The sequence below is a fragment of the Cygnus atratus genome, chromosome 2, assembly GCF_013377495.2.
Source record: "Cygnus atratus isolate AKBS03 ecotype Queensland, Australia chromosome 2, CAtr_DNAZoo_HiC_assembly, whole genome shotgun sequence".
NCBI lineage: Eukaryota > Metazoa > Chordata > Aves > Anseriformes > Anatidae > Cygnus > Cygnus atratus.
In genome coordinates, this window is record NC_066363.1 from 121,725,281 (window position 1) to 121,749,534 (window position 24,254).

The 24,254-nt window shown below is 38.1% G+C and overlaps 1 protein-coding gene across 1 annotated transcript in view; it reads right to left on the reverse strand.

Annotated features, from left to right (window-relative positions):
* Positions 1–213: 213 nt before the first annotated feature.
* CA8 (carbonic anhydrase 8) overlaps positions 214–24,254 on the reverse strand; it is a 48,722-nt gene continuing 24,681 nt past the window's right edge. The window contains exons 4-9 of the mRNA XM_035553249.1: positions 23,872–23,967; positions 21,385–21,447; positions 19,970–20,018; positions 17,052–17,164; positions 11,834–12,006; positions 214–341 (exon numbers count right to left, since the gene is read on the reverse strand). Of these exons, the coding sequence (XP_035409142.1) occupies positions 11,872–12,006; positions 17,052–17,164; positions 19,970–20,018; positions 21,385–21,447; positions 23,872–23,967 (456 nt within the window). The 3' untranslated portion in view covers positions 214–341; positions 11,834–11,871. The remainder of the gene's footprint in view (positions 342–11,833; positions 12,007–17,051; positions 17,165–19,969; positions 20,019–21,384; positions 21,448–23,871; positions 23,968–24,254) is intronic.

A 24,254-nucleotide genomic window follows, 5' to 3' on the forward strand; every position in this document is an offset into this window, starting at 1 on the left:
ACATATATTAACATTCATACCAAGCTTAAAATTAGTTCTGTTTGGATCACAGACCACTATTGAATGCTATGGCAAAGAAACTATATAAGCAATGATAATTACCATTTTAAAATAGTTAACAGTGTGAATTGGAAGATTTAATGTGTTTTCTTCTTTTAATGTACTGCCCCATTCCCAGAATTTCACTGGACCGTGTGGACAGACCAACTGTCACAGCTGTCTATCAAGGCTGAATTAGATGAAGACAAACAATACAGGCTTTGTGGTTCAACTGAAGCAGCAGCCTCAAAAGTTTCCATTTCTCATCCAAGGGCACTGTGGGAGCATTGTCTTCCCCCTCTCTGAAAAGAGAATGGAACAATTATGTTACTGAAATTCCTCTGCAGTAGGTCTGAAAGACTGTTTATGTCCAGCCAGGGAGACAGGGAAAACTAAAAGCAGGGGTTTCATGACAGCAGGTGGGGGTAGTTTCAGGGTATATACTTCATGGACATAATGGTCCTGATTCTTCTCTTTCAGGGTAAAGCCAGTGGTGGAAGATTTAATAGCAAGGGAGGAAATGGCAATAAAAATGCAAAGTTAAATGCAGCGGTAAACTTGAAACAAAGCTTTACAATTGGCTTTCTGAATCAATCAGGTAATTGATTCTAATGTTCAGAGCACAGCTGTAAAGTAGAAAGTAAAATATACTATCACCCAGAATTTGTTACCATCTATGGGGACCTACCAAGTAAAGTGCTGAGCACACAGCCCTCATGGGAGTCAGATGGGCTCAAGAGATAAAGCAAAGGCCCGATTTAACCCTCCTAATACTGCTTACTTGTTAGCAGTAGAGATAAATTAATACTTGGTTTCATGCAAACACGTATTCATGTGCTGCAGCCTAACCTTAGGAAATCAGCTACTCACGTAGCCCCCGTTCAGAAGTGGTAGGTATGAGAGTGACAAAACATTTCATTCTGTTGTACTAAAAGTCTCATTTTTCCTGAGGTTATTTTAGGGCTCAGTATGTATACACATGAAATCTATAAATGCTTGGGTGCAAATGATCACCTGGGGCTACAACTGCTTGCAGGAACAGTCAACACATCTCTAGAGTTCCCACTCCTTTCCTTAAGGAGAAAGGGACTGTAGAGGCTGTCAGTCTCCTACAGTATTGTCAAGGATTTGGTGTCTACACACAGGACAAACTGTGCAATGATGTCTGTACGCTCCCTAGTTACACAACACACCCCCAAATCATGCAGTTTGGCAACAGGATCATTTGATGGTCAACCTGAAGAACTTTTTAATGGCTACTTTCTAAGGGAGTCTGTAAGGCCTTCTCAGAGCAGCTGGTTTTAGACATACTTCATGCAGTGGCACAGGGGATTCCCAGTTCTTCATGAGGCTTGGTATAAAGGTACAACATGGGAGGGAAAAAAATGTATACTACTATAGCAAGTTATTCTCAGTCTCTGGAAAAACTCTTGGCATATTTTCCAGTGGGCTCGTGATACGATGGTGCAGGGACCAACCCCTTCCTGAAAAGAAAGGTTTCTCTTGTGTGGACAGAAGATACTGGACCAAGGTATTAGACTGAAAAATCAAAGTAAACTCAGAAGTTCAACGAGCTCAGAAGAAACTAATGCTTTGACAAAGTGACGTTTTCTCAATCTCAATTAGTGCTAAACTAATTAACAAAACTGTTTTATACACTGCACTGAGTAGTATATCTCTTCTTTCTTGGAGAATCCCTAGTGTGATGTAAGGGTGATTGAGTATCTAATTACTCCTTAATTGAATGCACACTTCGTACATTTTTCACTAGTTCAAGCTTAATGCTTTTGGTCCAAAAATCAAAGTCAGTGAAATTAAGTTGAACTGGGATTTGGGCAGCTATTGTATTAATGGATTACTTTTGGAAAGGAGCCTAATTATGAGCCAGCTTGAAGATTTCAGTTGTGGCTGTATGGAAATACTTTGTATTGTCTGACAAAAAACTAATTGTATATATTGGTGGTGGTGTTATTCATGTTTACCCATTATTGGCATTTAAGACTAATTTTTCTACCATGCTAAATTAATAGCAGTGTTCCACAATATATGTAACCAAGTAACATACTATTCAGACTAATATTTTAGGCATATATTAAGGTACTTGTTTCTCTTACTCTTCTGAAGAGTTTTTGGTTGATCTAAAATTGTACAAATGTATATTATAATCAAAAAATTGCCTAGATGACTTGCTTGTTTATACTTATATTTCTGTCTCTTAAACCTCCTTTGCTTGGGTCAAGTCCTGCATATAGAGCCCCACTGCTTCTGGGGGAGTCCTTTACAGGTCAGACAACCATCTTCAAAGAAAAGGTTTTTTTCAGAATCAGTGTCTTCAAGTGTAAATATCTGAGAAATTAAATAGGATGGCCACAATGCTATGCCTTTCCATCAGATAGGGAGGAGCAAGATACTCCACTGCAGCCGCCTTAGGCTTATAGTTAATCACTATACAAGATCAAAACCTTTTTTCTGCTACATAAAAATAGTCAATCTCCTTTCTAGAGAGCTTTTCTACCTCTTTTGTCTTAGCATATTCCTTACCATTACTGTCTCACACAATGTCTCTATTTTTTTTTCCTTGTTAGAAGCATCTTGCCTCCTCCTCAACACCAAGTTAAACTAAAAAGTTTGTTAAGAGTTAAAAACCTTCAGAGGACATGAGTAGCAAAATCACTTTAACACTGACTACACACTGCCATCATTCTATACCTTGCTAAAAGCAGCACCTGAAAATATGGTGAGGCATGGATTCAGAGTGTCCCACTACCTTATGAATCCTCATTTCTTGCAACTCTTCGTAATTCTTTCCATGAAAAGATCACAGTTTATAGAATGTACATTTAGCTCTGTGGGCATTTAACAATATCTAGCTAATCAAAGTGTACCTTTGTTTCTCTTGAGTTCTGGACCTGCATAAAAAGGTATTAAAATTACAGAAAGTTCTGCTTTGTAGGATTGCTCTGTCACAAAATTTGGTCTTAGTTATAAAATACAGCTAACAACAATCACTGCTGGTATTCTCTTCCTTGAATGAGAATTATCAGTTGCAGAAATATTTTCAGTAACCCAAATAACTTGATCAGTTTTATTTGATATTTATTTTCAAAACATTGCTGTCTGCTTAGCAAGAATTTGTATGCCTACTCATTGTATTGTTTTCATCCATATGAAAGAATTAGAATTACAGTTTCCAATAAGAATAAAGATCTGTGAATCCCTGGATTCTTGGTTCCAATGGAGTAATAATGTTCTTGCTAAAACTCCTTGTGTGATTTCACTGAGGCAAAACAGAGCACGCTGCCACTTCCTAACATGCTGTACAACCATGTAGGAGAAGGAATGCATCTTGTGGGCTTTCTTCTCTGTTTCTGTAGTCAGACGCATTTGAGAGCTGTTACATTACTAGATATTACATATAATAATCTAGAGTCTCTATACTTTAAAAATCAGGTGTAGTTCAATTAGAGATGATTTAAGATTCTGACCATTTTGCCTCGATGTTGATCTGCAGCATTTTCCCCATAAGTGAATAAAACATGGCAGAGTTCCACCTAGCTTTCATGCTGAAATTGCCAATAAACATGCTGTGAGAAAGTTTTTTTATGACAGGTGCTCCTCGCTAAGTTTTCAGTTTCCAAGCAGTAGTGTACAAACCATACATGAGTTATGATAAGCAGCTGGAAATTGTACTCTGATTTTTATTTTTTTCATAAAAAGGCTGATGATAGCAGTGCATTGGGGAACATGTGGTGTTGATAGAGAGGCACATGCCAAGAAATTTGGGAGCTTTTGTTAACATGAAGTATCTTATCTGAAGCACATAGCAGGGGGTTGATTCCTAGGCTACCCTATTGTCCTGGTTTCAGGTAGGACAGAGTTAATTTTCCTCCTAGTAGCTGGCAGGGTGCTATGTTTTGGATTAGAATGAGAAGAGCGCTGATAACATGCTGATGTTCTAATTGTTGTAGAGCAATGCTTACACCAAGCCAAGGACTTTTCAGCTTCTCTGCTAGCGAGCAGGCTAGGGATGCAGCAGGAGCTGGGAGGGGACAGACCCAGGACAGCTGACCCAAACTGGCCAAAGGGGTATTCCATACCATCTGACGTCATGCTGAACAATATATAGGGGTGGCTAGCCGGGGTGGAGGGGGGGCCGGCTGCTCGGGGATAGGCTGGGCATCGGTCAACGGGTGGTGAGCAATTGCATTGTGCATCACTTATTTCGTACACATTATTACTATTAATACTATTATTATTATTATTATTATTGTTATTGTTGTTATTATTATTATTATTATTATTTTCCCTGTCTTAATAAACTGTCTTTATCTCAACTCACAGACTTCACTTTCCCGTTTCTCTCCCCCATCCCGGAGAGGGAGGGGGGAGGGTGAGCGAACGGCTGTGTGGTGTTTGGCTGCCAGCTGGGCTAAACCACAACACCTATGATTTTGTTTAGCTTTCAAAAGGAAGCACAATATCTTGTTTTCTTTTTTTTTTTTTTTAAGAGATTTCAACTGTTTCCCGTTCCTCCAATACTTTGGTTTTTCTAAAAAGAGATCTGTAAATGATTAAGCAAGGACAATTCCAATATGGTACTCACTCTGGAAACAGTTACAACTCAAAATTTTTTTCTTCCTCATTTATGGCTTGATCACTTCTTGTACTGATCCTCTGGCCTGGATACAGCACAAATTTCTACTACAGTAATGACCAGTCTATGACTCTTGAGTTGCCTGGGGCTACTGAATCCTTAAATTGTGTCTCCTGTTTCAGAGTTATGCCATACAATCAACAGAAGTGTTTTGCTGCTCCCTAATTTGAATTCTTGGCAGTGGGAAAACAAGTTAGACTGACATTACAGGGTTAATCTGCAATGTCAATGCACACCCCTTTTCCTTCTGTTGCAATGAAGTAGTGGGAACCTTTTCAGGTTGCTTTCAGCCATTCCTGAAGCTCTCCATCCCCTAAACTCTCCGAAGTTTTTGGTAGTATGCTTCCAGTAGCTCTCCAATTATGATGTGTGGCTCAAAAGCCAAAGGTGTTTGGCTCTCTATCCTGTAGTCACTCAAACGTAAGCACACTCTCAAGTACTCTGAAGTGGCAGCAGTGTGCTGGGCACCATACGTAAGCTCTCAAAAACAGAAGAACAATAGTTGGTTGTGTTGATAGCATGATGCTGTGTGTCTTTCAAAGACTGAAACTTAACAATTAAACCAATTCTCTTTCAAGAACAAAACTTGGCCTCATGGAGACAAATAATGACTGATGAAAAATCACTTGATGAAAAGCAGCATAATTATTCACATTTCATCACAATGATCTAGGAAATCATTGTTTTTATTTCTAAAGAGCTAGTGTTGATAACCTCTGTTTTTTGTTTTTGTTTTGTTTTGTTTTTAATACCAGGAAAAGGCGAAGAATGGCCATAGTAGCATAATGATGCATGGCTGCTGAAAGCTCACTCCAGATCTCGATCAACACAACACTTTTTCCTCTGCTTTTGAATGTACAACTAGGAAACGGGAACTAGGAAAACACAGAATAGTCTTTAATCCAAGGTCATTGCAGCTAACATAATTTACACGACGTTGGAAAAGCTTGTAGCTACTGACAATCTGAGGGCTACTAAAGATGCGTGTATATGTATGAATGTGTACATGCATTTGTGTACATAAAAACATGCTTTTTCAGGAGTTTCTGAATCAGTCAAAAAAATGTTCAGGAGAACTGGAGTGATGTAGATAGGTAGCTGGAATACAATTCATAAATACAAAATAAAAGAAGTTTCTTTTATATTTATTCGTCATACTTACAAAATAAAAGAAGCTGTGTCTGAGATGTACACTTTCAAGACAGCACATCGGAGATCAAATTATTTAGCTTACTGGTTATGCTCAGTGAAAAATAAATTAAAGCTTATCATTTTCAAGAGAAAATATTATTTCAATATTGTGTTAGTGAGTTATTTTTTAGAACCAGGTCTTACTGCCTTCTGTTAAAAGAATCTCCTTGATTTCAATGACTTCGATACTAGGCATTTATCTGATCTCCCCTTGGTAAATGGGAGCAATGACATTTAACTATAATAAGAATGGAATCATGCTTATGCAGCCTGATTGTAAAGGAATGTGGACATGTAAGCATGCCACACTGAATTCAGTATCACTGTCGATTCAAGTTGATATTCATAGAATGGTTTGGGTTGGAAGGGACCTTAAAGATCATCTAATTCCAACACCCCTGCCATGGGCAGGGACACCTCCCACTAGACCAGGTTGCTCCAAGCCCCATCCAACCTGGCCTTGAACACTTCCAGGGATGGGGCATCCACAGCTTCTCTGGGCAACCTGTGCCAGTGCCTCACCACCCACATAATAAAGAATTTCTTCCTAACTTCTAATCTAAATCTATCCTCTTATAGTTTAAAGACATTACTCCTTGTCCTATCACTACACTCCGTGACAGAGTCCCTCCCCAGCTTTCCTGTAGGCCCCCTTTAGGTCACTATAAGGTCTCCCCAGAGCCTTCTCTTCTCCGGGCTGAACAACCCCTACCCCTTCAGCCTGTCTTCATAGGAGAAGACGTGCTCCAGCCCTCTGATCATCCTCATGGCCCTCCTCTGGACTCATTCTAATAAGTTCGTGTCCTTGTGCTGGGGGTCCCAGAGCTGAATGCGGCACTCCAGGTGGGGTCTCACAAGAGCAGAATAGAGGGGGAGAATCACCTCCCTCACCCTTCTTTTGATGCAGCCCGCGATATGGTTGGCTTTATGGGCCGCAAGCACACATTGCCAGCTCATTGTTGAGCTTCTTGTCAAGCAACATCCCCAGGTCCTTCTCCTCAGAGCTGCTCTCAATCCATTTTCCACCCAGCCTGTATTTGTGCTTGGGATTGCTGCAGCCCAGATTCAGGACCTTGCACTTGGCCTTGTTGAACCTCATGAGGTTTGCAGTGGCCCACCTCATCCAGATCCCTCTGGATGGCATTCCTTCCCACCAGTGTGACGACTACACCACCCAGCTTGGTTTCATCAGCAAACTTGCTGAGGGTGCACTCAATCCCACTGTCCATGTCACCAACAAAGATGTTAACCAGTGCTGGTCCCAATACCAACCCCTGAGGAACACCGCTCATTACTGATCTCCACCTGGACGTTGAAACATTGACCACAACTCTTTGAGTGCAACCATCCAGCCAATTCCTTATCCACTGAGTGGCCCATCCATAGAATCCACGTTTCTCCAATTTGGAGACAAGGATATAATGTGGGACAGTGTAAAATGCTTTGCACAAGCATAGAGGTAGATGGCGCCAGTTGATGATGCTGTTTTCAATGAAGAATACACTACTGAAAAAAATACATTAGATAATGTGACAAGCCCCAGAATATAACAGAGTTTGGGAATACTGATAATTCTCACAAAAACTAGTAACGCTGAGGGATCATAACACTATCCCTCCTCTCTTTCCTTTCAGAAAAGGATCTAGGGGTCCTGCTAGACAAGAAGTTGAACATGAGCCAACAATTCACCCATGCAACAGCCCCCTGGGCTGCACTAGGAAGTACATTGCCAGCAGCTCAAGGGAGGTGATCCTTCATGTCTGCTCCTCACAGGTGAGATGTCTGGAGTGCTGGATTTAGTTCTGGGTTTCCCAGTTCAAGAGAAACATGGACATACTGGAAAGAGTCCAGCAACAGACCACAAAAAAATAATTAAGAGAAATACAGAAAATCTCATTCAAGCTTTTCTTACTGTAAGGGCACTCAAACAAAGAAACAGCTTGCCCAGAGGTGTTGTGGAGTCTTCATCTTTAGAATTATTCAAAACCCAATTGGACATTGCCCTGAACAACCCACTGTAATTGACACTGCTTTGAGCCAGTGATTGGACTAACGCATCTCCAGAGGCCCCTTCCAACCACAACTATTCTGTGATTCTACTGTTCTTCAGTCTAAAATTAAATTCAATTTTTTTACCTTCTATATCTGAAAGCAAATCTGCACTGAGCTTTCCATCCAAATTCCCTATCACATGACTAGCTCTATCACTAGTCTAGTGATAGACTAAAATAGGTTATAAACAATATAAAAAAAGTTTTATTTCTATGGAAATGTGAAAACTTCAGCTATTGCAGAAAAGAAAGGATGTAAAGGTTGTTCTGTAAACAATATATTTCAAAAAAATCCACAGAACAGATCCGAGAGGTTCACTAACCCCAGGCTATAGGATAGAGATGAATTTTTAGTGGAAAAACAGAGCCAAAAGAGGTCAACTAAGCAGCAAAAACTTATCCTAAAACCAACCAGGTTAAAAGGAGCAGTGGAGCTACAAAGTTCTACCTACTGTGTCCTCCTTAATATCTCTGTTTCATCGTAGACAAATTTTGCTCCAGAATTGGAGGGGGCTATTTTGAGATCTGTTCTCTCTCACGATAAAGGAACAGTCAAAAAAATAATAATTTCTTTACCCGATTACACAATATGATATATGTTTGTGTCATCTGTGCCTTCAATTCAACAAGCTACCACAAATTGCATCAAAGATCAACATATGCCATTTGATCATAAGCCACAAAAGGCTCAGTTCTGTCAAGGTTCCAATCAAGGCTGAAAAGCAGATGCTCCAAAGATTTATGAGCATGGCATGCATAAAGCCTGCGTTCTGATTCAGTCAAAACTATTTAGACCTTTTACACAACCTCTCTCTATGCCTGTGTATACACCACTTATAAAGGAACATTTGTCTCCTTTCCTTGACAGAGTGATGTGGCCACAGAAAACTAATGTTTCTCAAGGTTCTTCGATTGCTTGCACTGCACTGGCTTGAAATGAAAGAGAAAATATTGACAGCTCTACAGACAGGAATTCCAGCAGCCTTGGCAGAGGGGCATCATGTCAGAAAAGAAGTCCACCTGTATGTTTGCAACTGTAATATTCAAGACATACCAGACCTTTAAAATAAAAGGTAGTCTTCTCTTTGAAAGCAAGCAATACTTCCTCTTGGATCATTATATAGATCCAACTCTGCAAACTATTACTTCCCCATCTGCTACTGAGTCTTCATAACCCATGTTAGAAGCCCCAGCTAAAAGACCATTATTCATTCCTAGGAAGGAGGGGAGGTATCTATTCTGAGGATGTCTGAGGTATGTGTGGGGAGCTACTGTTCTTCAACACCTTCCACCTGGAGAGAACAGTTTGAGAAAACCACAACAAAATAGGTAAGATTGTTTATTTCCTTTTCTGAGGAGAAAAGTGCAGAAAAGAGGTGATCAAGGCCACACCATTTCCTTTTAGACTTCATATATCTAATTCCCAGCTCCCCAGAGACAAACTCAATAGCAAGAATGTCTTGTGAGCCTTTAATTGGCTATTTAGCAGTATTTAATACTACTATTTGGACTGATGCACCCAAAACTAAAAGGAAGATCTTTTCAGATTCTATTGAAGGAAGACCTTCAAACAGGTGTGTAGAGCCAAGTTGCCATTTTTTCTGTGGGCTACACAATGCTCAGAGTCACAGTTCTTTCTCAGTACTTAAGAGTCTATAATTAGCACAGCCCAACAGTGAACACTGGCATTTCACATTAAAAATTCCATCATTTGGGAATTAAAACTGCAGATTATTTTGTGAAGCATGGCCAAGATAAATCTTGTTACTTATAACAATTCTTCAAAAGTATCGACAAATGTAATAAAATTTCAAACATGAAAGCAAAAGGAAAATTTTCACATTTCAGTTCCAGCACTGTAAAGGGAAGCTCTTTCATTTTTAAAATTCAAAGTCAGAGTATCAAGTAATTTCACTGTTAGAGACCTGAATTACCTACACTGGCCTGAGAGCATTATTCATTCTCTGGGAAAAATCGTACTTTAATATTGCTATGATTTTCCCAAGTAATTTTAATGCAGAAGCCTGGATGAATTTGAATCATCTGTTTCAAGATTAAAGTGATGACATTCCGTGACTGCAGAGAACTATGTAATTGAGAATTGGGCTTCAGGGTGTGCCCAAATTCAAATATAGGAATGAGAAAACAATATTAATAAAAGGACTAGTATTTTGCTTTCTTTACTTAACTTCTGGGGTGTTAATATTAAATAGAGTTATAAAATACAAATAAACACATTAAAAATATTTAGATGCATATGTTATATTGAATGCTTACACTATATCAAAAGAACATTAAATTGTTGGCCACTGCCCCAGACCACTTAATAATTTGTCAAGCACGGGAGGAAAGATAATCTTCCCACTAGGTTTTAACAGATCCATTTTTGGAAGCACTGAATTATTAATCTCTTTTAGGCATTATCTACTGCCTGATCATTTGTTAACTTTATATGAAGTTGAGTGTGGGACCCAGAGCACAGTCTGAAGAAGTTTAACCCCACAACAGAGCCTGAAGTGAAACAGGCAGTTCCAGCACTGACCTAGATAGTGCATGAGTGTAATGTACAAATAAATGTCTGTACCCTACAGTGTATATCAAAAACCTTTCAGCAGCATGCTTCCAGGTGAAACTCTGGAAGAATTGCTTGTATTATAAGCATATGGCTTTGAAGAAATGTGCAGATAGAAAAACTGATGCCTTTATATAATAGATTCTACCAGTAAAACAGGGTACCCTATGGTTTTTGTTATTTTTTTAAAAGTTTATTTTAGAATAGGAGATGGACATTTCTATAACGCTAAAAAGTAGTAGGACTTATTAAAGAAAGAAAGTGAACAGATTCATTCTTTTTTTAAACATTTTCCAGATTAGCTTTCATACTATTGGTATCAAGGTGGGGCCACTTTATTACAAAAACGACCATAAATGTTGGTGTCTGACTCATTATCAAGGTAACTAGCTGTCTTGATAGCAAATTTTCTTTAACTCTAAAAATCTCATTACCAGGGTTTTCATTATAGTGAAGCATTGATTACCTAAGTGTAATGAGCTTTAGGAGTAACAGCTGAGTACTAAGGGAATTTATATTGTAATTGATAGAAGCTAGGGGAATATTACAGGGGCGGTTTTAATAACTCATGTGTGGATAATGTAAGTTCACGTGTATATTAGCTCTTCTGTACCGAATCCAAAGTCATCCTTGCTCTGTGAGCCAATGAAAGAAAAAAGCATCACTGAGGACAAGAGGCAGCAGCTACACTGAGGAATGAAGTAACATGAAAAATCGGCCATGACAGAAGTTACTTAACTATCTCCTCTCGTATCTGCACTGGTTTTGCCCAAGATTCATTGTTTGATTGGGAAAGTACAGCATTCTAAAACAGGAAAAAGGGATTAAAAAAAAAAAAAAAAGGACCTCCAGAACTAGTAACTAGTACTTTGTTTAAGAGAACACTAGATCACAAGATTCATCAGTGACTCGTCTTCTAAAAACAGTAAGAAATCAGTGTCCTTCAGAACTGGGGAAACTATCACATAACCCTAGGCATAATGTGCTCTCTCTCATTGCAGTAGGGGAAATTTAAAGCTACAAGAAGTAACTGTGAACTAACTTCGCCTACGACTGCCTACTGAAGTCAATAGAAAGATTTTAATTCACTAAATCACATACTAGATTCCAGCCAGTAAAGAACCCAATTATTCCAATTATTAGCATTTCAGAAAGGTAAACCAACGTGTTATACCACAGGATAAAATAGGACAGTAGTGTAAAAATTTATAATTGTGAAAATATATCATAATATGAGATGAAATTAACTCATTTTTTTCCTTCGGCGATATCTTCCCTATGAAAATTATTTCAAAGTTTTGCTTTTTCCACTAAGCTTTTACTTACCTAAATAAAAATTGATTTTTGTTGGTTTTCCTCTTCTGCTACTGAAATGCAGCCCTGATGACTCTGTCGCTAAGTGGCTGAGTTGGTCTGAAGTTATCTCCTAGGATCCCATCAGAGCCCTCTACAAGTTCTGCACCTTTAACATGTGTCCTCAGTCTACGAAATTCCTCTATCTGAAAGGCAGAAAAACAGACATGAAGAAGCTGAGATACATTCTTCGTTATGGGACTAATGATTGAAATCAGCCTTTCCTGCCACTTCTGCAGCTTTGAAACCTGGAGTGCTCAGATACCATATGCTAAGATCATTATATACATATATCAGCACTGTCAAAATAGAGAAGAATAAGAACTTTTATGCATGTCGTTTAGCAAACATATCCTTTTTGCTTTCATAATTTCTTTTGGGATCCATAATCTTTTTACCCACTATAGATTACATCCCCACAAAATCAACCTCACAGTTGTGACATGAGAGTAATCATTATGGTCTTCCTCAAAGAAGTACAGGAATAGCTCAGCCAACTGGAAATTGCTTTGTATTTCTTCCAGTGATTTATTTATTGTGTAAAATTGTTGCTTCATTTAAATTAATATTATTTGCTAAATCAGGAGAATTTTAAACAGGCTTTAAACTTTAGAGGAAGTCTGTGACATCTTATACATAACAATATGTTTTTTTCAAATCAAAATGAAATATCACTTCAAAAGTTCTGTAGACATAGGTGCTAAATATATATTTAAAAATCAAATACAATCAAAAATCAATATAAAACATTTCAAATGGTCCAAAACAATGTATTTTTGGTGCACAGACTCACTTTAGATTTCACTCTAACCTGATGTAGGGGAAAATGTCAGAGCTTCCATCTTCATCCCTCGTATAAGCATCAAGCACTGTGTGACGCAAGGCTAAGAAAACCAATGCATCTCTCAGCAACATCATACCTTACTGTTCAACAGTGCTGTGTCTAGTCTTTTAAATATGTAGTTACAGCTACTACTAAAACTGTGTTTGTTTTTGCTTTGGCATATTGTCAAGCTACCTTAGCCGGATACAGCAAATGTACTTGAAGGCTGACTCCCCTAGGCAGAGGCTCTGTATCTGCACCGACCCTGTCGCGTCTCACTGTTCAGCTCAGCTGGAACTTGAAACTGAAACTATACCGAAAGCAAAATGGAGCCTGAAGTATTTAATCATTTTACCATCTAAGAGATTGCAGAGGATGAATTTCTCCATGAAAAACACCCTATGAAGGGTTAAAGGGAGAATGCAAGTGTGATTCCAGAATTACAGGAAATGAGGTACTAAACTAAGTAATGACATTTTTATTCTTATATTGCTTGCAGAGAATACTTTCTTTCTGCAACCTGGAAGACAATCGCCTTCATTGTTGTTTTCCACTCTAAAGCAGAAATGATACAGACTTATTTATTTGATTTAGAGGCTAGCTTTGCTATGCTGCTTTTTCCTCAAAAGCCAGCGTGCTTAGAAATGAATGTTGCTCTGCTTCTTGCAGCTGAGATATAAAGCAATAGTTTAGACTGAAAAGATGAAAAACAGAAAGAACCATAGAAGGTCCTTGAAAATGCTTTTAGAAGCAGATTCCTATTTTGGAAGATTTTTTTTTAAATGTTTATCAAAAGCAAACTGAAAACAAACCCACTACAGGCTTCAGAACTGAAAAAGTCTTCAGGAGTCAAATGGTGTTAAATCACTATATGAGTATTGTACCGTCTTTCACCATCACTAAACTGAATCAACTCTGGGAAGTCTGAAATAATTGTAGTTTTGGAAGGGGCAGAGGCATTTTACAGGAATGTGTCTTTTGTTTGATCTTTTGAGAGTGAGAGACTTCAGACAAACACAGATGAAGGATAGGGAAGAGCAGACTCTGCAAACCTGGCATTTGTGAGTTACCTGCTACTACAACTACAAATGCTCTGCCCCAGTCTCTACAGTGAAATCTTTCTCCAGGAGGTATTCCTCACAAAGCAGCTTCCAGCTTCTTCAGTCAAAAAAAACTGATCGGATCCCCACGTCTGTTCTTCAGGGAAGTCAGGAATTGCAGCCCCACTCTGGAGGGGTAATTGCTTCTGAGCCCACCAGTCTCCTTGCTCAATCTTTCATATCATGGTTCAGACTCCAGTGACAGAGACTTGGTGACATACTTGGTGGCCTGCTTCAGTTTTGAGACGTGGTTTTGTCAGAAAAGGACACTAGCTGTGCTGATGCTACTTTTCATATTAAATTTCCATGTGAAAAGGCAGTATGTGTGCCCTATTCATACTGCTTCATCTAATATGGAACCATTTACTATTTCCTCTTCACCATCTCATGCCAACCCCTTACATGTCAATGCTGTAAAGTACACCCTGTAGAGGAAATAGATACTCTAGAGGCACACAGATAAACATCCTTGAATATTCACACATTTCTTAACAGAAATAGCCATCCACACGCAGTCGTCCCTAAGTATGACCCAGTACTTTTCACACTGAAATTCAGAAGCAAAGTGAAAGAGTAACTCCACAATGTTAACATTCACGCTTCTACTGAGTGAAAATAAAGTTAGCTTATATTTTGTAGAATTTTGCAAGAATGTTTTTGCCACTTCCCAGTAGTCAGATTCTGAATACTGCTTTATTCTGTTTTACTTAAATATTTTCTGAGGAGTAGGATGCACAAAACAAAGAATATCTTCAAGTTTTCTATATGAACATTTATTTTACGTGAGAAACAGAAGTATTACCTTCTAATTGAGAATTTCACATGCCTTCATCACACCTTCCAAGAAAACAGACATGTCTCCCAGTGAGTAAAATACCATGAACTTCACAGATAGTTTTATTTCACAGACTACTACGCAAATTTTGCACAACTCCCACTCCAGTTCTAAATGCTAGTTACTATTTCTGCCCTCTAGGACTTGACTTTGAATGAAATAGACAAAAGGACTAGAGATCTCGCCATTCAATACAAAAACAGTTAACTCTGACAATGAGTACAGCAGAACAACAGCTCCTCACTTCACCATTGTGTAAAACCCCTATTCTGACTGGCTTAGACAATGCACTTGTTCTGGGCTTCAGTGAATAAAAAGCACATTATTCACAAATGTCCTATTAAAAGTATATATACAGTGGAGAGAAGCACAATCAAGTCTTTTTTAATTTTCTTCCTGCTCTTTGCTGGCCTAATAGGAGAGATTTTTCTATTTTCTTGCATTGTATTCCAGCAGTGTACATCATGGGTAAGGGGTCTTACAAAAGTAGTCAAAGCAGTTCTTTCTGTGCTGTATATTTTAATGTAAGATAAGTGAGGATGATAAAAACACAAAAGGAGGGCAGGAATGTGCAAAAAGAATACTTCAGGATGCAGCTTTTCAGACAAGATTTGATCTCCTTCCCACAGAAGTCAGTAATAAAACTCCAGGAATCAAATTTGCCAAAGCTCTTCATGTATTCTGGATCATCTTGGCATGAGTCTACTCCAATCTCTCTCTGTTCCAGAGACACATCTCATCTGCACCCAATGTCAGTGGCAGGGTGAAATCTTGTCGCCTAAGCCTTTCCATGACTTGTGAGACCTTCATCACTGCGATGCTCTCGTTGGACTGAGTTTATACCAACCAAGGCAATGCAGCAACAAAGACCATTTACGCTTCAGCTACAGCAGGCCTTGGTAATGCATCCCTCTCTTTTCCCCAGACACTATTTATATATGGGAGGCTCTCTGTTAAAGAAAGGTAAGCTCAGTAATCAAAGCAAGAAGGCAATACTGAATCACGGGTTGTTACACCACTACATAGTATTTCTTTTCTGGAGATTTATCCCCTTCATACCATATTCCAGCGTTTTGTTTTCTTGTGGTAAATGAGCACAAACATTAATTAAAGTTGCATTTTTCTGCGTAATTCCTCCCTCATTCACCCCCCACATCATCTCCCAGAAAATGCATGGCTTGAACTATACCCTCCTCTGTCCACTGACTGGATTATAGAAGAATAGAGAATACAGAGGATGTAACTAACATGAACTAAAATGTTTTATACAAGGTCTCAGTCTTACAGCCATTATCTCTACACTTTTGATTAAGTCCTCTTATTTATCCGTACCATATCTGAGCAATTAGCTGCCACATTATAAAATGCACTGTTTTTAAAAGTTATTCTGAATTTAATAGTGCCAACAGAGTTCTGTTTAAATCTACTCAGTAGTAAGCAGCCATAAGACTTATCCTTTCGTAAATAAATAAATAACAGATCAGTGATTGATAAAATACATTTAATTTGCAGCTAACATACAAATAAGCTTATTGGGAACTATCACTTTTATCCTATGATTAGAACTAGAATTCACTCTTCACGTGGAAAAAAAGCACTGCTGATTTAAAATGGTAATTTGTTAAAATATTCTGGGATTACTAGCAAAATTTTAGATTATTAAAGCTGAAATAATATGAATTTATCACCTTTTATGCTTTTTTTCCTTCTGTTTGCACATCCTTCAGAGCAGAAAATAAAAATTAATGCACTCAGCTTTAGGGATTTTAGGTAGTTTCACTTAAATATACCTACATTTCTCCAGGTCGGTCTCATAGACTGCAGGAGAATAATCATTGGAAGTTTTCATTGCTTTATTGGGATTATTTGTTGACAAGCTTGAAATTTCTTATATAGAAATACTTATGTGACTGTTAGATATAACGAAATATACTTAAAAATATTGTGAAATCAACTTTAAACAGGTAGTTTCCATTTGACATTTATTATAAAATAGAACTAAAAAACAGCAAGGTTAAGTTAAATATAGTTGAATGAAATATAGCTAGCTTGTACAATGTTAACATTTTTCATCCTCTGGGACACAGTATCTCCCTGAGCTTTTTTGTTCCCTTAACATCAAAAAGCAGTGATATTTGAAAGTTTACAATTACAAAGAATTGAATTTCTTTTGCCCGTTGACTTCTTTCTTTTTCTTTCACTTAAACAAAGAATTATTTTAAACGCAGATTATAAATGATAACAAGGTTTTTCATCTCTGACCTTTGCGTTGCCTTCAGTGACTCAAAAGGCTTAACCTTTACTTGAAAAGCCATGTACTGATCTAATGGGATCTTCATGAAGAACAAATATAATGCCCTGATATATATATTTGCACGCTATAACCTTTAGCTCATAACCATATTCCAAGGTCACTTTAAGCACAGCTGTTACCTGCACTTGGGACACAGTCAAAGGATAGCGAAATAATATCCAGGTGACACCTTCACTGCAGGGTGGAATGGTGAGGGAGCCCTCATACACCCAGTAGTCACGCAGTAGAGGATCTGAAATTAAAAGAAATGTGAAATTTTAATGACACTAAGGAAGAGGATTTTGTCTTTTAATTATGACAACATGATAGCCACGGGCTTGCTCATATGATGAAGTTAGTATGCAGTAACGTAAGGTGTGAATTTATAACCTGCTAAGCACCGTCCACTACTTTCTCATGTGACCGCACATGAGCACATAGTCATTACGTAACGGTAACTTCTCCCTGTAGATGAGTATTTTAAAGATGAAAATGCCACTTTATAGACATGGCAAGTACCATGAACACAACTCCTTAAACTAACAGAGCAAATAAACCATAACTTGGGAAAGAGCCTCCAGCTTTCCCAACTCCACATTCTCTGCAATAACTGTTGTTTGACCTGCTCTCCTTTGAGCCTCACTCCACATTTGAAAAAGGAATGGAGGAATTGTATTTCTTCTCAACACTCTGGTTGTGCAGAATCTCAAACCCACTATTGCATGGAGCTTGAAGTTCACTGCTGGATTAAAATATCAATCCCTTATCCCTAGGACAAGCAGAAAACATTAGGGGCAAGAGACATCCCATTTTGAAGGTAGAGGGGATGTGTAAAATTGTGACTTAATTCTACATTTAGGATATGTCTCAAAGATGAATTTACTTAATTAAAAAAAAAAAAAAGTCAAAACAGCCCAAACCAAACTTTTCATTTCATAATTCTGGTGACATGTTTTTTGAGATGCACTAGTGCCTGCTAGCTTTGGAAAGTGAGCTGGACTCCACAGGAGAAAACTCGATGTTTATTTAAGAGACTACTTTGTTGTCTCTCATGAAAACATACAACAGTTTGTCCCAGCAGAGTTTTAATTTTACATACAACAAATTTTATCTTAATTATTTCAATTTTTATTGCCCAGACATTCCAGTCACACTGCACTTAAGTCAAACTACACAGGGCTGTCCTTTTCTGCCATAGGCCACAGTCATAAATGACTTCCTGACTCAGCTAAAGTAGAATAAACTGCTTGATTGTAAAAGAGGGGAAAAGAAACAAACCTAGAGAGCAATTGGAGACAAAGGGTAGTTAATTGTGACATGGAGAGCCAAGGGAAGCTTGTGACTAGCTTGACAAGGACAGGATGGGAGGAAGGAAACTGGAATAAACTTGCTTGGTTGACCTAACCTGTTACTGCCATTTCACTACTAGCTAGGAGGAATGTCAGTAGAATTAAATCTTGCTAATGAAGCCTGTGATTGTCAGTGAATGCATTTTGGTTTGCTGATGTCATTTTCATTCTCAGTTACGGAATTACATAGCAAATCCATTGCAAGAAAGTTGCATTGTCAAGCACTCAAACCTAAGAACTGCAAGAATTAATTCAGCCCATCCTGTGCATGCATTATGACACTGTCTCATTAAATGATCACATATGAATTTTCTAGAGAAGCTTTCATCATTTACTTGCAAAGATGGATGATTCTATCTTGAAAAGCAGCAGCTAATATTTGGCTTTCTCAGCATAATATATGGTCCTAGGTCTTCTTTTTCGCATGCTGTTCAAATCCTGCTTCTTAGAAGGACTAATTTTCTTGATTTTTCATTTCTAATGCACTCATTTCTTCAGTGTCTGAGTGCTTCACATATATAAGTTTATCCTTTCAGCACCCCAGTGTGGTGAGAAAGGACAGACTACTCCCAATTTTTAAAGCTGGGGAACTGACACAAAGAGAGTTTAAGGTCAAATGCATCTATTCATTTGAAGTGTTCAATATGAGATGCTTAGAACCTGATTTCTCAGAGTAGTTAACTTTCTATAGCACTTAATGCAGTCAGAGCACTGCTCCCATTGACTTCAGTTGCAGGTGTAAGCACTCAGCACTTCTGCAAATCAGACCCCATGATCTCAAGTCGGCCACCTAGAAAATGAGGAACACATAGTTAGAGATCACTTATGAAAAATTTGGCTTATGTGACTTGATCAGCATCAGGAACTGTGAGGCAGGGGTGCTGTAAAAATAAATTCTGGTAAAATATGTTTTATCATCCATGTATGTGAATGGACACAGGCAGCCAGCCTTAATTCCTGCAATTCCTAAATGCTGAGCGCTTGACTTTGCAACCTAAACAATATTCTTTTTATATAATAAAAATAGTTTAATATAGACCAGGGTTATTTGGAAAATTAGTTTAAATATCTTGCTACTATGGCATGAAATTTAGCTCAAAAGATTCCTTGCAGAAATATTTGTTTTGTAGAAATGCATTTTTTTTAAAGTTACATTTTTTTCAAGACAAGGTAGAGTAACTGTTTTTTTCTTACTGTTACCCTTGGCTATATGAATTTGCATTTGCCTCCCACTGACTCTACCCCCTGTATCCTATACAACTGCCATTGCATTATGGCATGCCATTGCATTATGGCATTGTCTTTTGTTGCTGACAAAACACTAACTTGGTAAGTGGGCAACCTTACATTTTCTGAAGTTATAACAAGCCTCTATTTAAGGAAATCATCTTCATATTTCATGCAGAAGTAGAGAAAGGATTACACATCGCTCTCCCTCTAGGTGGGATAACAAATCATCAAGAAATCTAGCCACAAGGTTGCCAGCAGGGTATGGACTACAATATCACATTCCACTTGCGTGGTGGAAGTGTGAATTTATCCCAAGTTCAATTCCCTACTCCTATTAGCACCATTACGTGGAAAATGCATTATCACCTGATGGCATACACTCTCAGGTTTGCAGTTAGACTATTCTTTAGATTGAGATTGTTTCAGCCTCTGCAATTAGCTAGTAATCCACCCATACAAAAGTAAGTAAAGGCACCTACCTGGCAATAAAGAGTTGGGATTAAAACAGGGTATAGTTTTGGACTTTCCCTGAAAAAATGAATACAAATCAATCTCATCTCTAGTTTCTTGTTAAAATGATGATGAATGGTAATGTAAAACACTGTGTGTTTGCTAACATTAAACCTTGAATTTCTGTGCAAAGCAACCTCATTAACATTCCCCATTTAATCATCACTGTGTTTGTCCTTGCAACTACACAAACAGTTGCGGTTTTCATTGTTTGTTTGTTTGTTTTAATACATGTTTTACTTCTAAGATTATCTCAGCAATTTGTTAACTTTCTGCCTCTAGTTCTTCTGCTTCCTCCAGACCCCAGCCTTAAAATTCTTTCTCTACATGGAATTCAGGGGTTCCATACAAAACGAGTTTAAAAAACAAGGGACAAAGTGAGCTTTTCCTTGACTGATCTAGAAAACACTAAATACTGGATTCACCTATTTAAAGCAAGAAAAGTTTATGTATGCAGAAAGTAAGTTTGATGCTGGCCCTCCAAAAGCCACTAGCATAACACGCTCTTAATGATGAAGCTTCCCACCACCTTCATCTACTTAGCTGTGTCTTCAGTAATGAAACTGTACAGTTCTGTACACTAATGTTGTCGAAGTCACCTTCAGAAACAATGAGTATGTAATATTAAACATCATGACTGAAGCTTACCATCTATTATTTGCCTAAAAGAAGATTTTAAATTCTCTTTTAATAACAGCTTCTCATTTTTCTACATCTCAGCACCCACTGACATGAATGGCTAATCTCTCCAGAACAATATAGAACTTCTCAATAATATATCTCAAAATGCTTCAAAATCAAGGTAAGTATGATTATTCCCATTTTACAGACAGAGGGATGGAAGCAGACTGCCCAAGGTAGTATAAGATAGTGTCAGCATCCTGGAGAGCACTCAGATCTCCTCAATCTAGCTGTGTTTTTAATCTGTTCTTCAGCATCCCCACACATAATTCCCCTGACAAGGCAGCACTGTGTTTTTGTTGATTTTCCACTGCAAGTTAATACAGGTGTTTATTTTTTCCTCTACAAATTAAAACCAGAAAAGTTTGGAGATGCTGTTACTAGTGTTCATTAAGCATGCTGCAGTGCTTACAGTCACACTGACTCCATAATCACTGGAAAGGCAGTACTTGAAATCAGTTGCTAGTATAGAAGATCAAACATTCTGGACATCAGACAAAGGAAGTTAAACACACAGATTGTACTTCATCTGAAAATACTGTAAAATACTGAGCTTTTGATACTGAACTATGGCTTTCACATGTGGTTTTACTACAAATAAGTCTGAAAACATTCTCTTGGCCTCGGGGTTTCATATCCATCTTTCACTCACTTACTTCATCTCTGGCCTGTGAAGGAAACATTTCTTCAGATGATGCCTTACCTTGTACTGGATGTCCTGAAGAATTTCAGTTACAGCCTTCAGGCCTACATGTTCTTTTCCTATCTGAAATACAACAGCAAAGATGAATTTCAGTGTTTTGCTATATCTGAAATTGTGAAACACAGAAGTCAACCAGAACAGTGAGTTCTGTACTCGTTTTTACTTAAGCTACCCAACCTTGTATTAACCAAATACACTGATACATGGCAACTCCAAACAATGAAATTACTATAAAGGCATCAGCCAAAATTAGACAAGGTCTGAATAACTTTAAAGCAGAGACAAAAACTGACAGAGCAAGAAAAAGAGTCACAGTTAAGACTGGTAAATTTTGACTAAGCCTGTTTTGCAGCATATACTGCATGTAAATTCAAAATCATGCAGCTCTGTGACATATAAATGCCAAGGATACAGTTTGTCCTTACCAGTTTTTGTCAGAAAAGTACACAGAAAGGAACTGAGTGAACAAACACGACAGACACTTTTTGAATTTGTTCCCACAGTGCTGCAAATCTGGCTCAACATGTCTCTAAGGCTCAGGGGAGTGTTTTTCCTGCCTGCACAGTGCAGAATGGCAGATCCCCTCCCTCATGGTATCCCTGGGATTCTGCAGGCAAAAGCATGGCTCTCTGCAGCACTGTCTTTACAGAATGTCTTTTAAGGCTTTCAAAAGAAACCAGTTTCCATGAACATTCTTCACTCTGCACACTGATTTCAGCTGCTTCTGATCTAAATCACCCACCTAAAGACCCTAACTTTTACCTTCTAAGTAGCATTGGCAAAATAGAAAGACTCAGAATGGCCTTCCATTTGATTTCTTTGCCAACATGTACACGTATAATGTGAGGAATCAAGTGGGAATGAGAGAGAGCAGAAGAGCTGGATGCTGAAAAAATAGTTTGCTTTTGGATTATTATTTTTTGGAATAAAATGGAAAAGTAGTCACTAGAAGGAAATAATTGAACATCAACAAAAGGTAGCTTTTATTTCCAGTAATTTAAAAGGGTTTTCGTTTGTTTCAGAATGGGATTTCAATTTAAAACCATCAAAGTGCATGGAAGATATCAAAATCACTTCAAAAATGTAGGTTCTAAATTGCACCAAGGTCTGTCACTTAAGACAGTGAAAATATTCTCATTAACCTTTAAATGATGCATTTGAGAACTGTGGTGCAAAACTATTATATTTCCATGCCATCAGTGGGAAATGGTCACTGAATTTCCTCTCCTCATTCCTTTAATAAACAACATAACTACTCTTCTTCCTTAGTCAATTTTAATTACATGAAGCCTTTCCTGGCTAATGAAAAAGCACTTTGGAATGCTTAAGAACTCAGACTACGGTGAGAGAGAGACCAGAAATGGAAAATGTATCATTTAAGTTTCATATTTGTTTAAGAACTTATATATAACTTTCTAACTAACTCGAAGGTTACCTCTGCTAGAATTAGAAGGTGAGTTACATAAGCAATTATGACACAGCCCTCCAGGATACAAAACTGAGAGAATGAAAACTGTCTAACTTCCATTTTTAGCAGTTCTGTCTCAGTGTTGGAGCTGTAACCAATGTACCTTTAAATTCAAACAGAGGTAAAGCTCAAAGGCATTCATAAACTCGTTATGAAATATGACAAATTAATAATATCACTGTGAAAGAAAAACCATTTGATCCAGGCATGAATTCTAAATGTTTTCCTATAAACCCATTTAAATAAAACATTTTGCCACTTTTCATGAGGAGGATGAGCAACTGGTGTTTGAGGAGTAAAACTGACAGTCTTCTTTATACGATGCAGTCCCTGAAAAACCTTTGGCAGCAATTAGATTATGGGCCTAACTTCCCAGCTTGCATTACGCCTTCTCCCCAGCCAGCTTTAAGCCTCCATGTCATAGGCTTCTCTGAAGATGTGCAGAAAGACTCAGTACAGTCTCGATCTGTTGTCTCTGAAGAAGTGATGGGATCCCACCTCACATTTCTGCTGTGCGTAAAAACACACTTGCCCCTGTGTTTAAAAAGGCACAGCTCTGCTACCAGCTTTTGGGTCAATGGGTTATTTAGTTGCTTTTTTTTCCTCTTTCCTCCTCTCCTCTATATAATTCCCCAATCCCTGCACTGCAGCCCTGGCCAGGAATGAAGAAGAACACATCAGAGACAGGGAAGCACCTCCACCTCCTGACAGTCTTCATTCTGTCGTCACAGGCATGGTGAGTGGATGTCTGCTTACAGCCAGACGCACAGAGAAAAGATGGTTTGACTACATATCACCCCTTCTTGAACTAATATACATTAAATATACTACTTAAACAAGAGTTATTTATCAGCACATGCACAGGAGACATGACAGAGAAGTGTCTGTTGAACAGAATACCAGCAGCCACACATTGTTTTATTTCATGAAATCATTAAAAATGAAAGAAAATGTAAAGGGACTAATTTTCCTCACACAAATGACAGTGCTTGGTAACAACTGCAGCACAGAAAACCTACCTGTACAAACAACGCAATAATAGCTATGCCGTGCTTCTTCCCCACTGCCTCATCGATGCTGCTGTACAGTGTGGAGTTCCAGTGCATTAGATGAAGCTAAAACAAAGCAGTGCAAATAGATCAATGAAGAAATACGTTTTGTAATTAAAAATAAAACAAACACACCAGAAATTAACTTCAATTAACAAAGCCTCCACGTTTGAGTGCATGCATGCATATGCATGCCTGTGGTTACGCATGTATATCTAAATGGATTCCCATTATAATCAGGAATCTCAAGAAAAAAAAAAGTCAGCTGCAGAAAAAGTGATCTATAGCCAGTTACCAAATATCTGCAACAAAGGTGTGAATAACCACAGTAATGATGAGTTACATACTCCCTC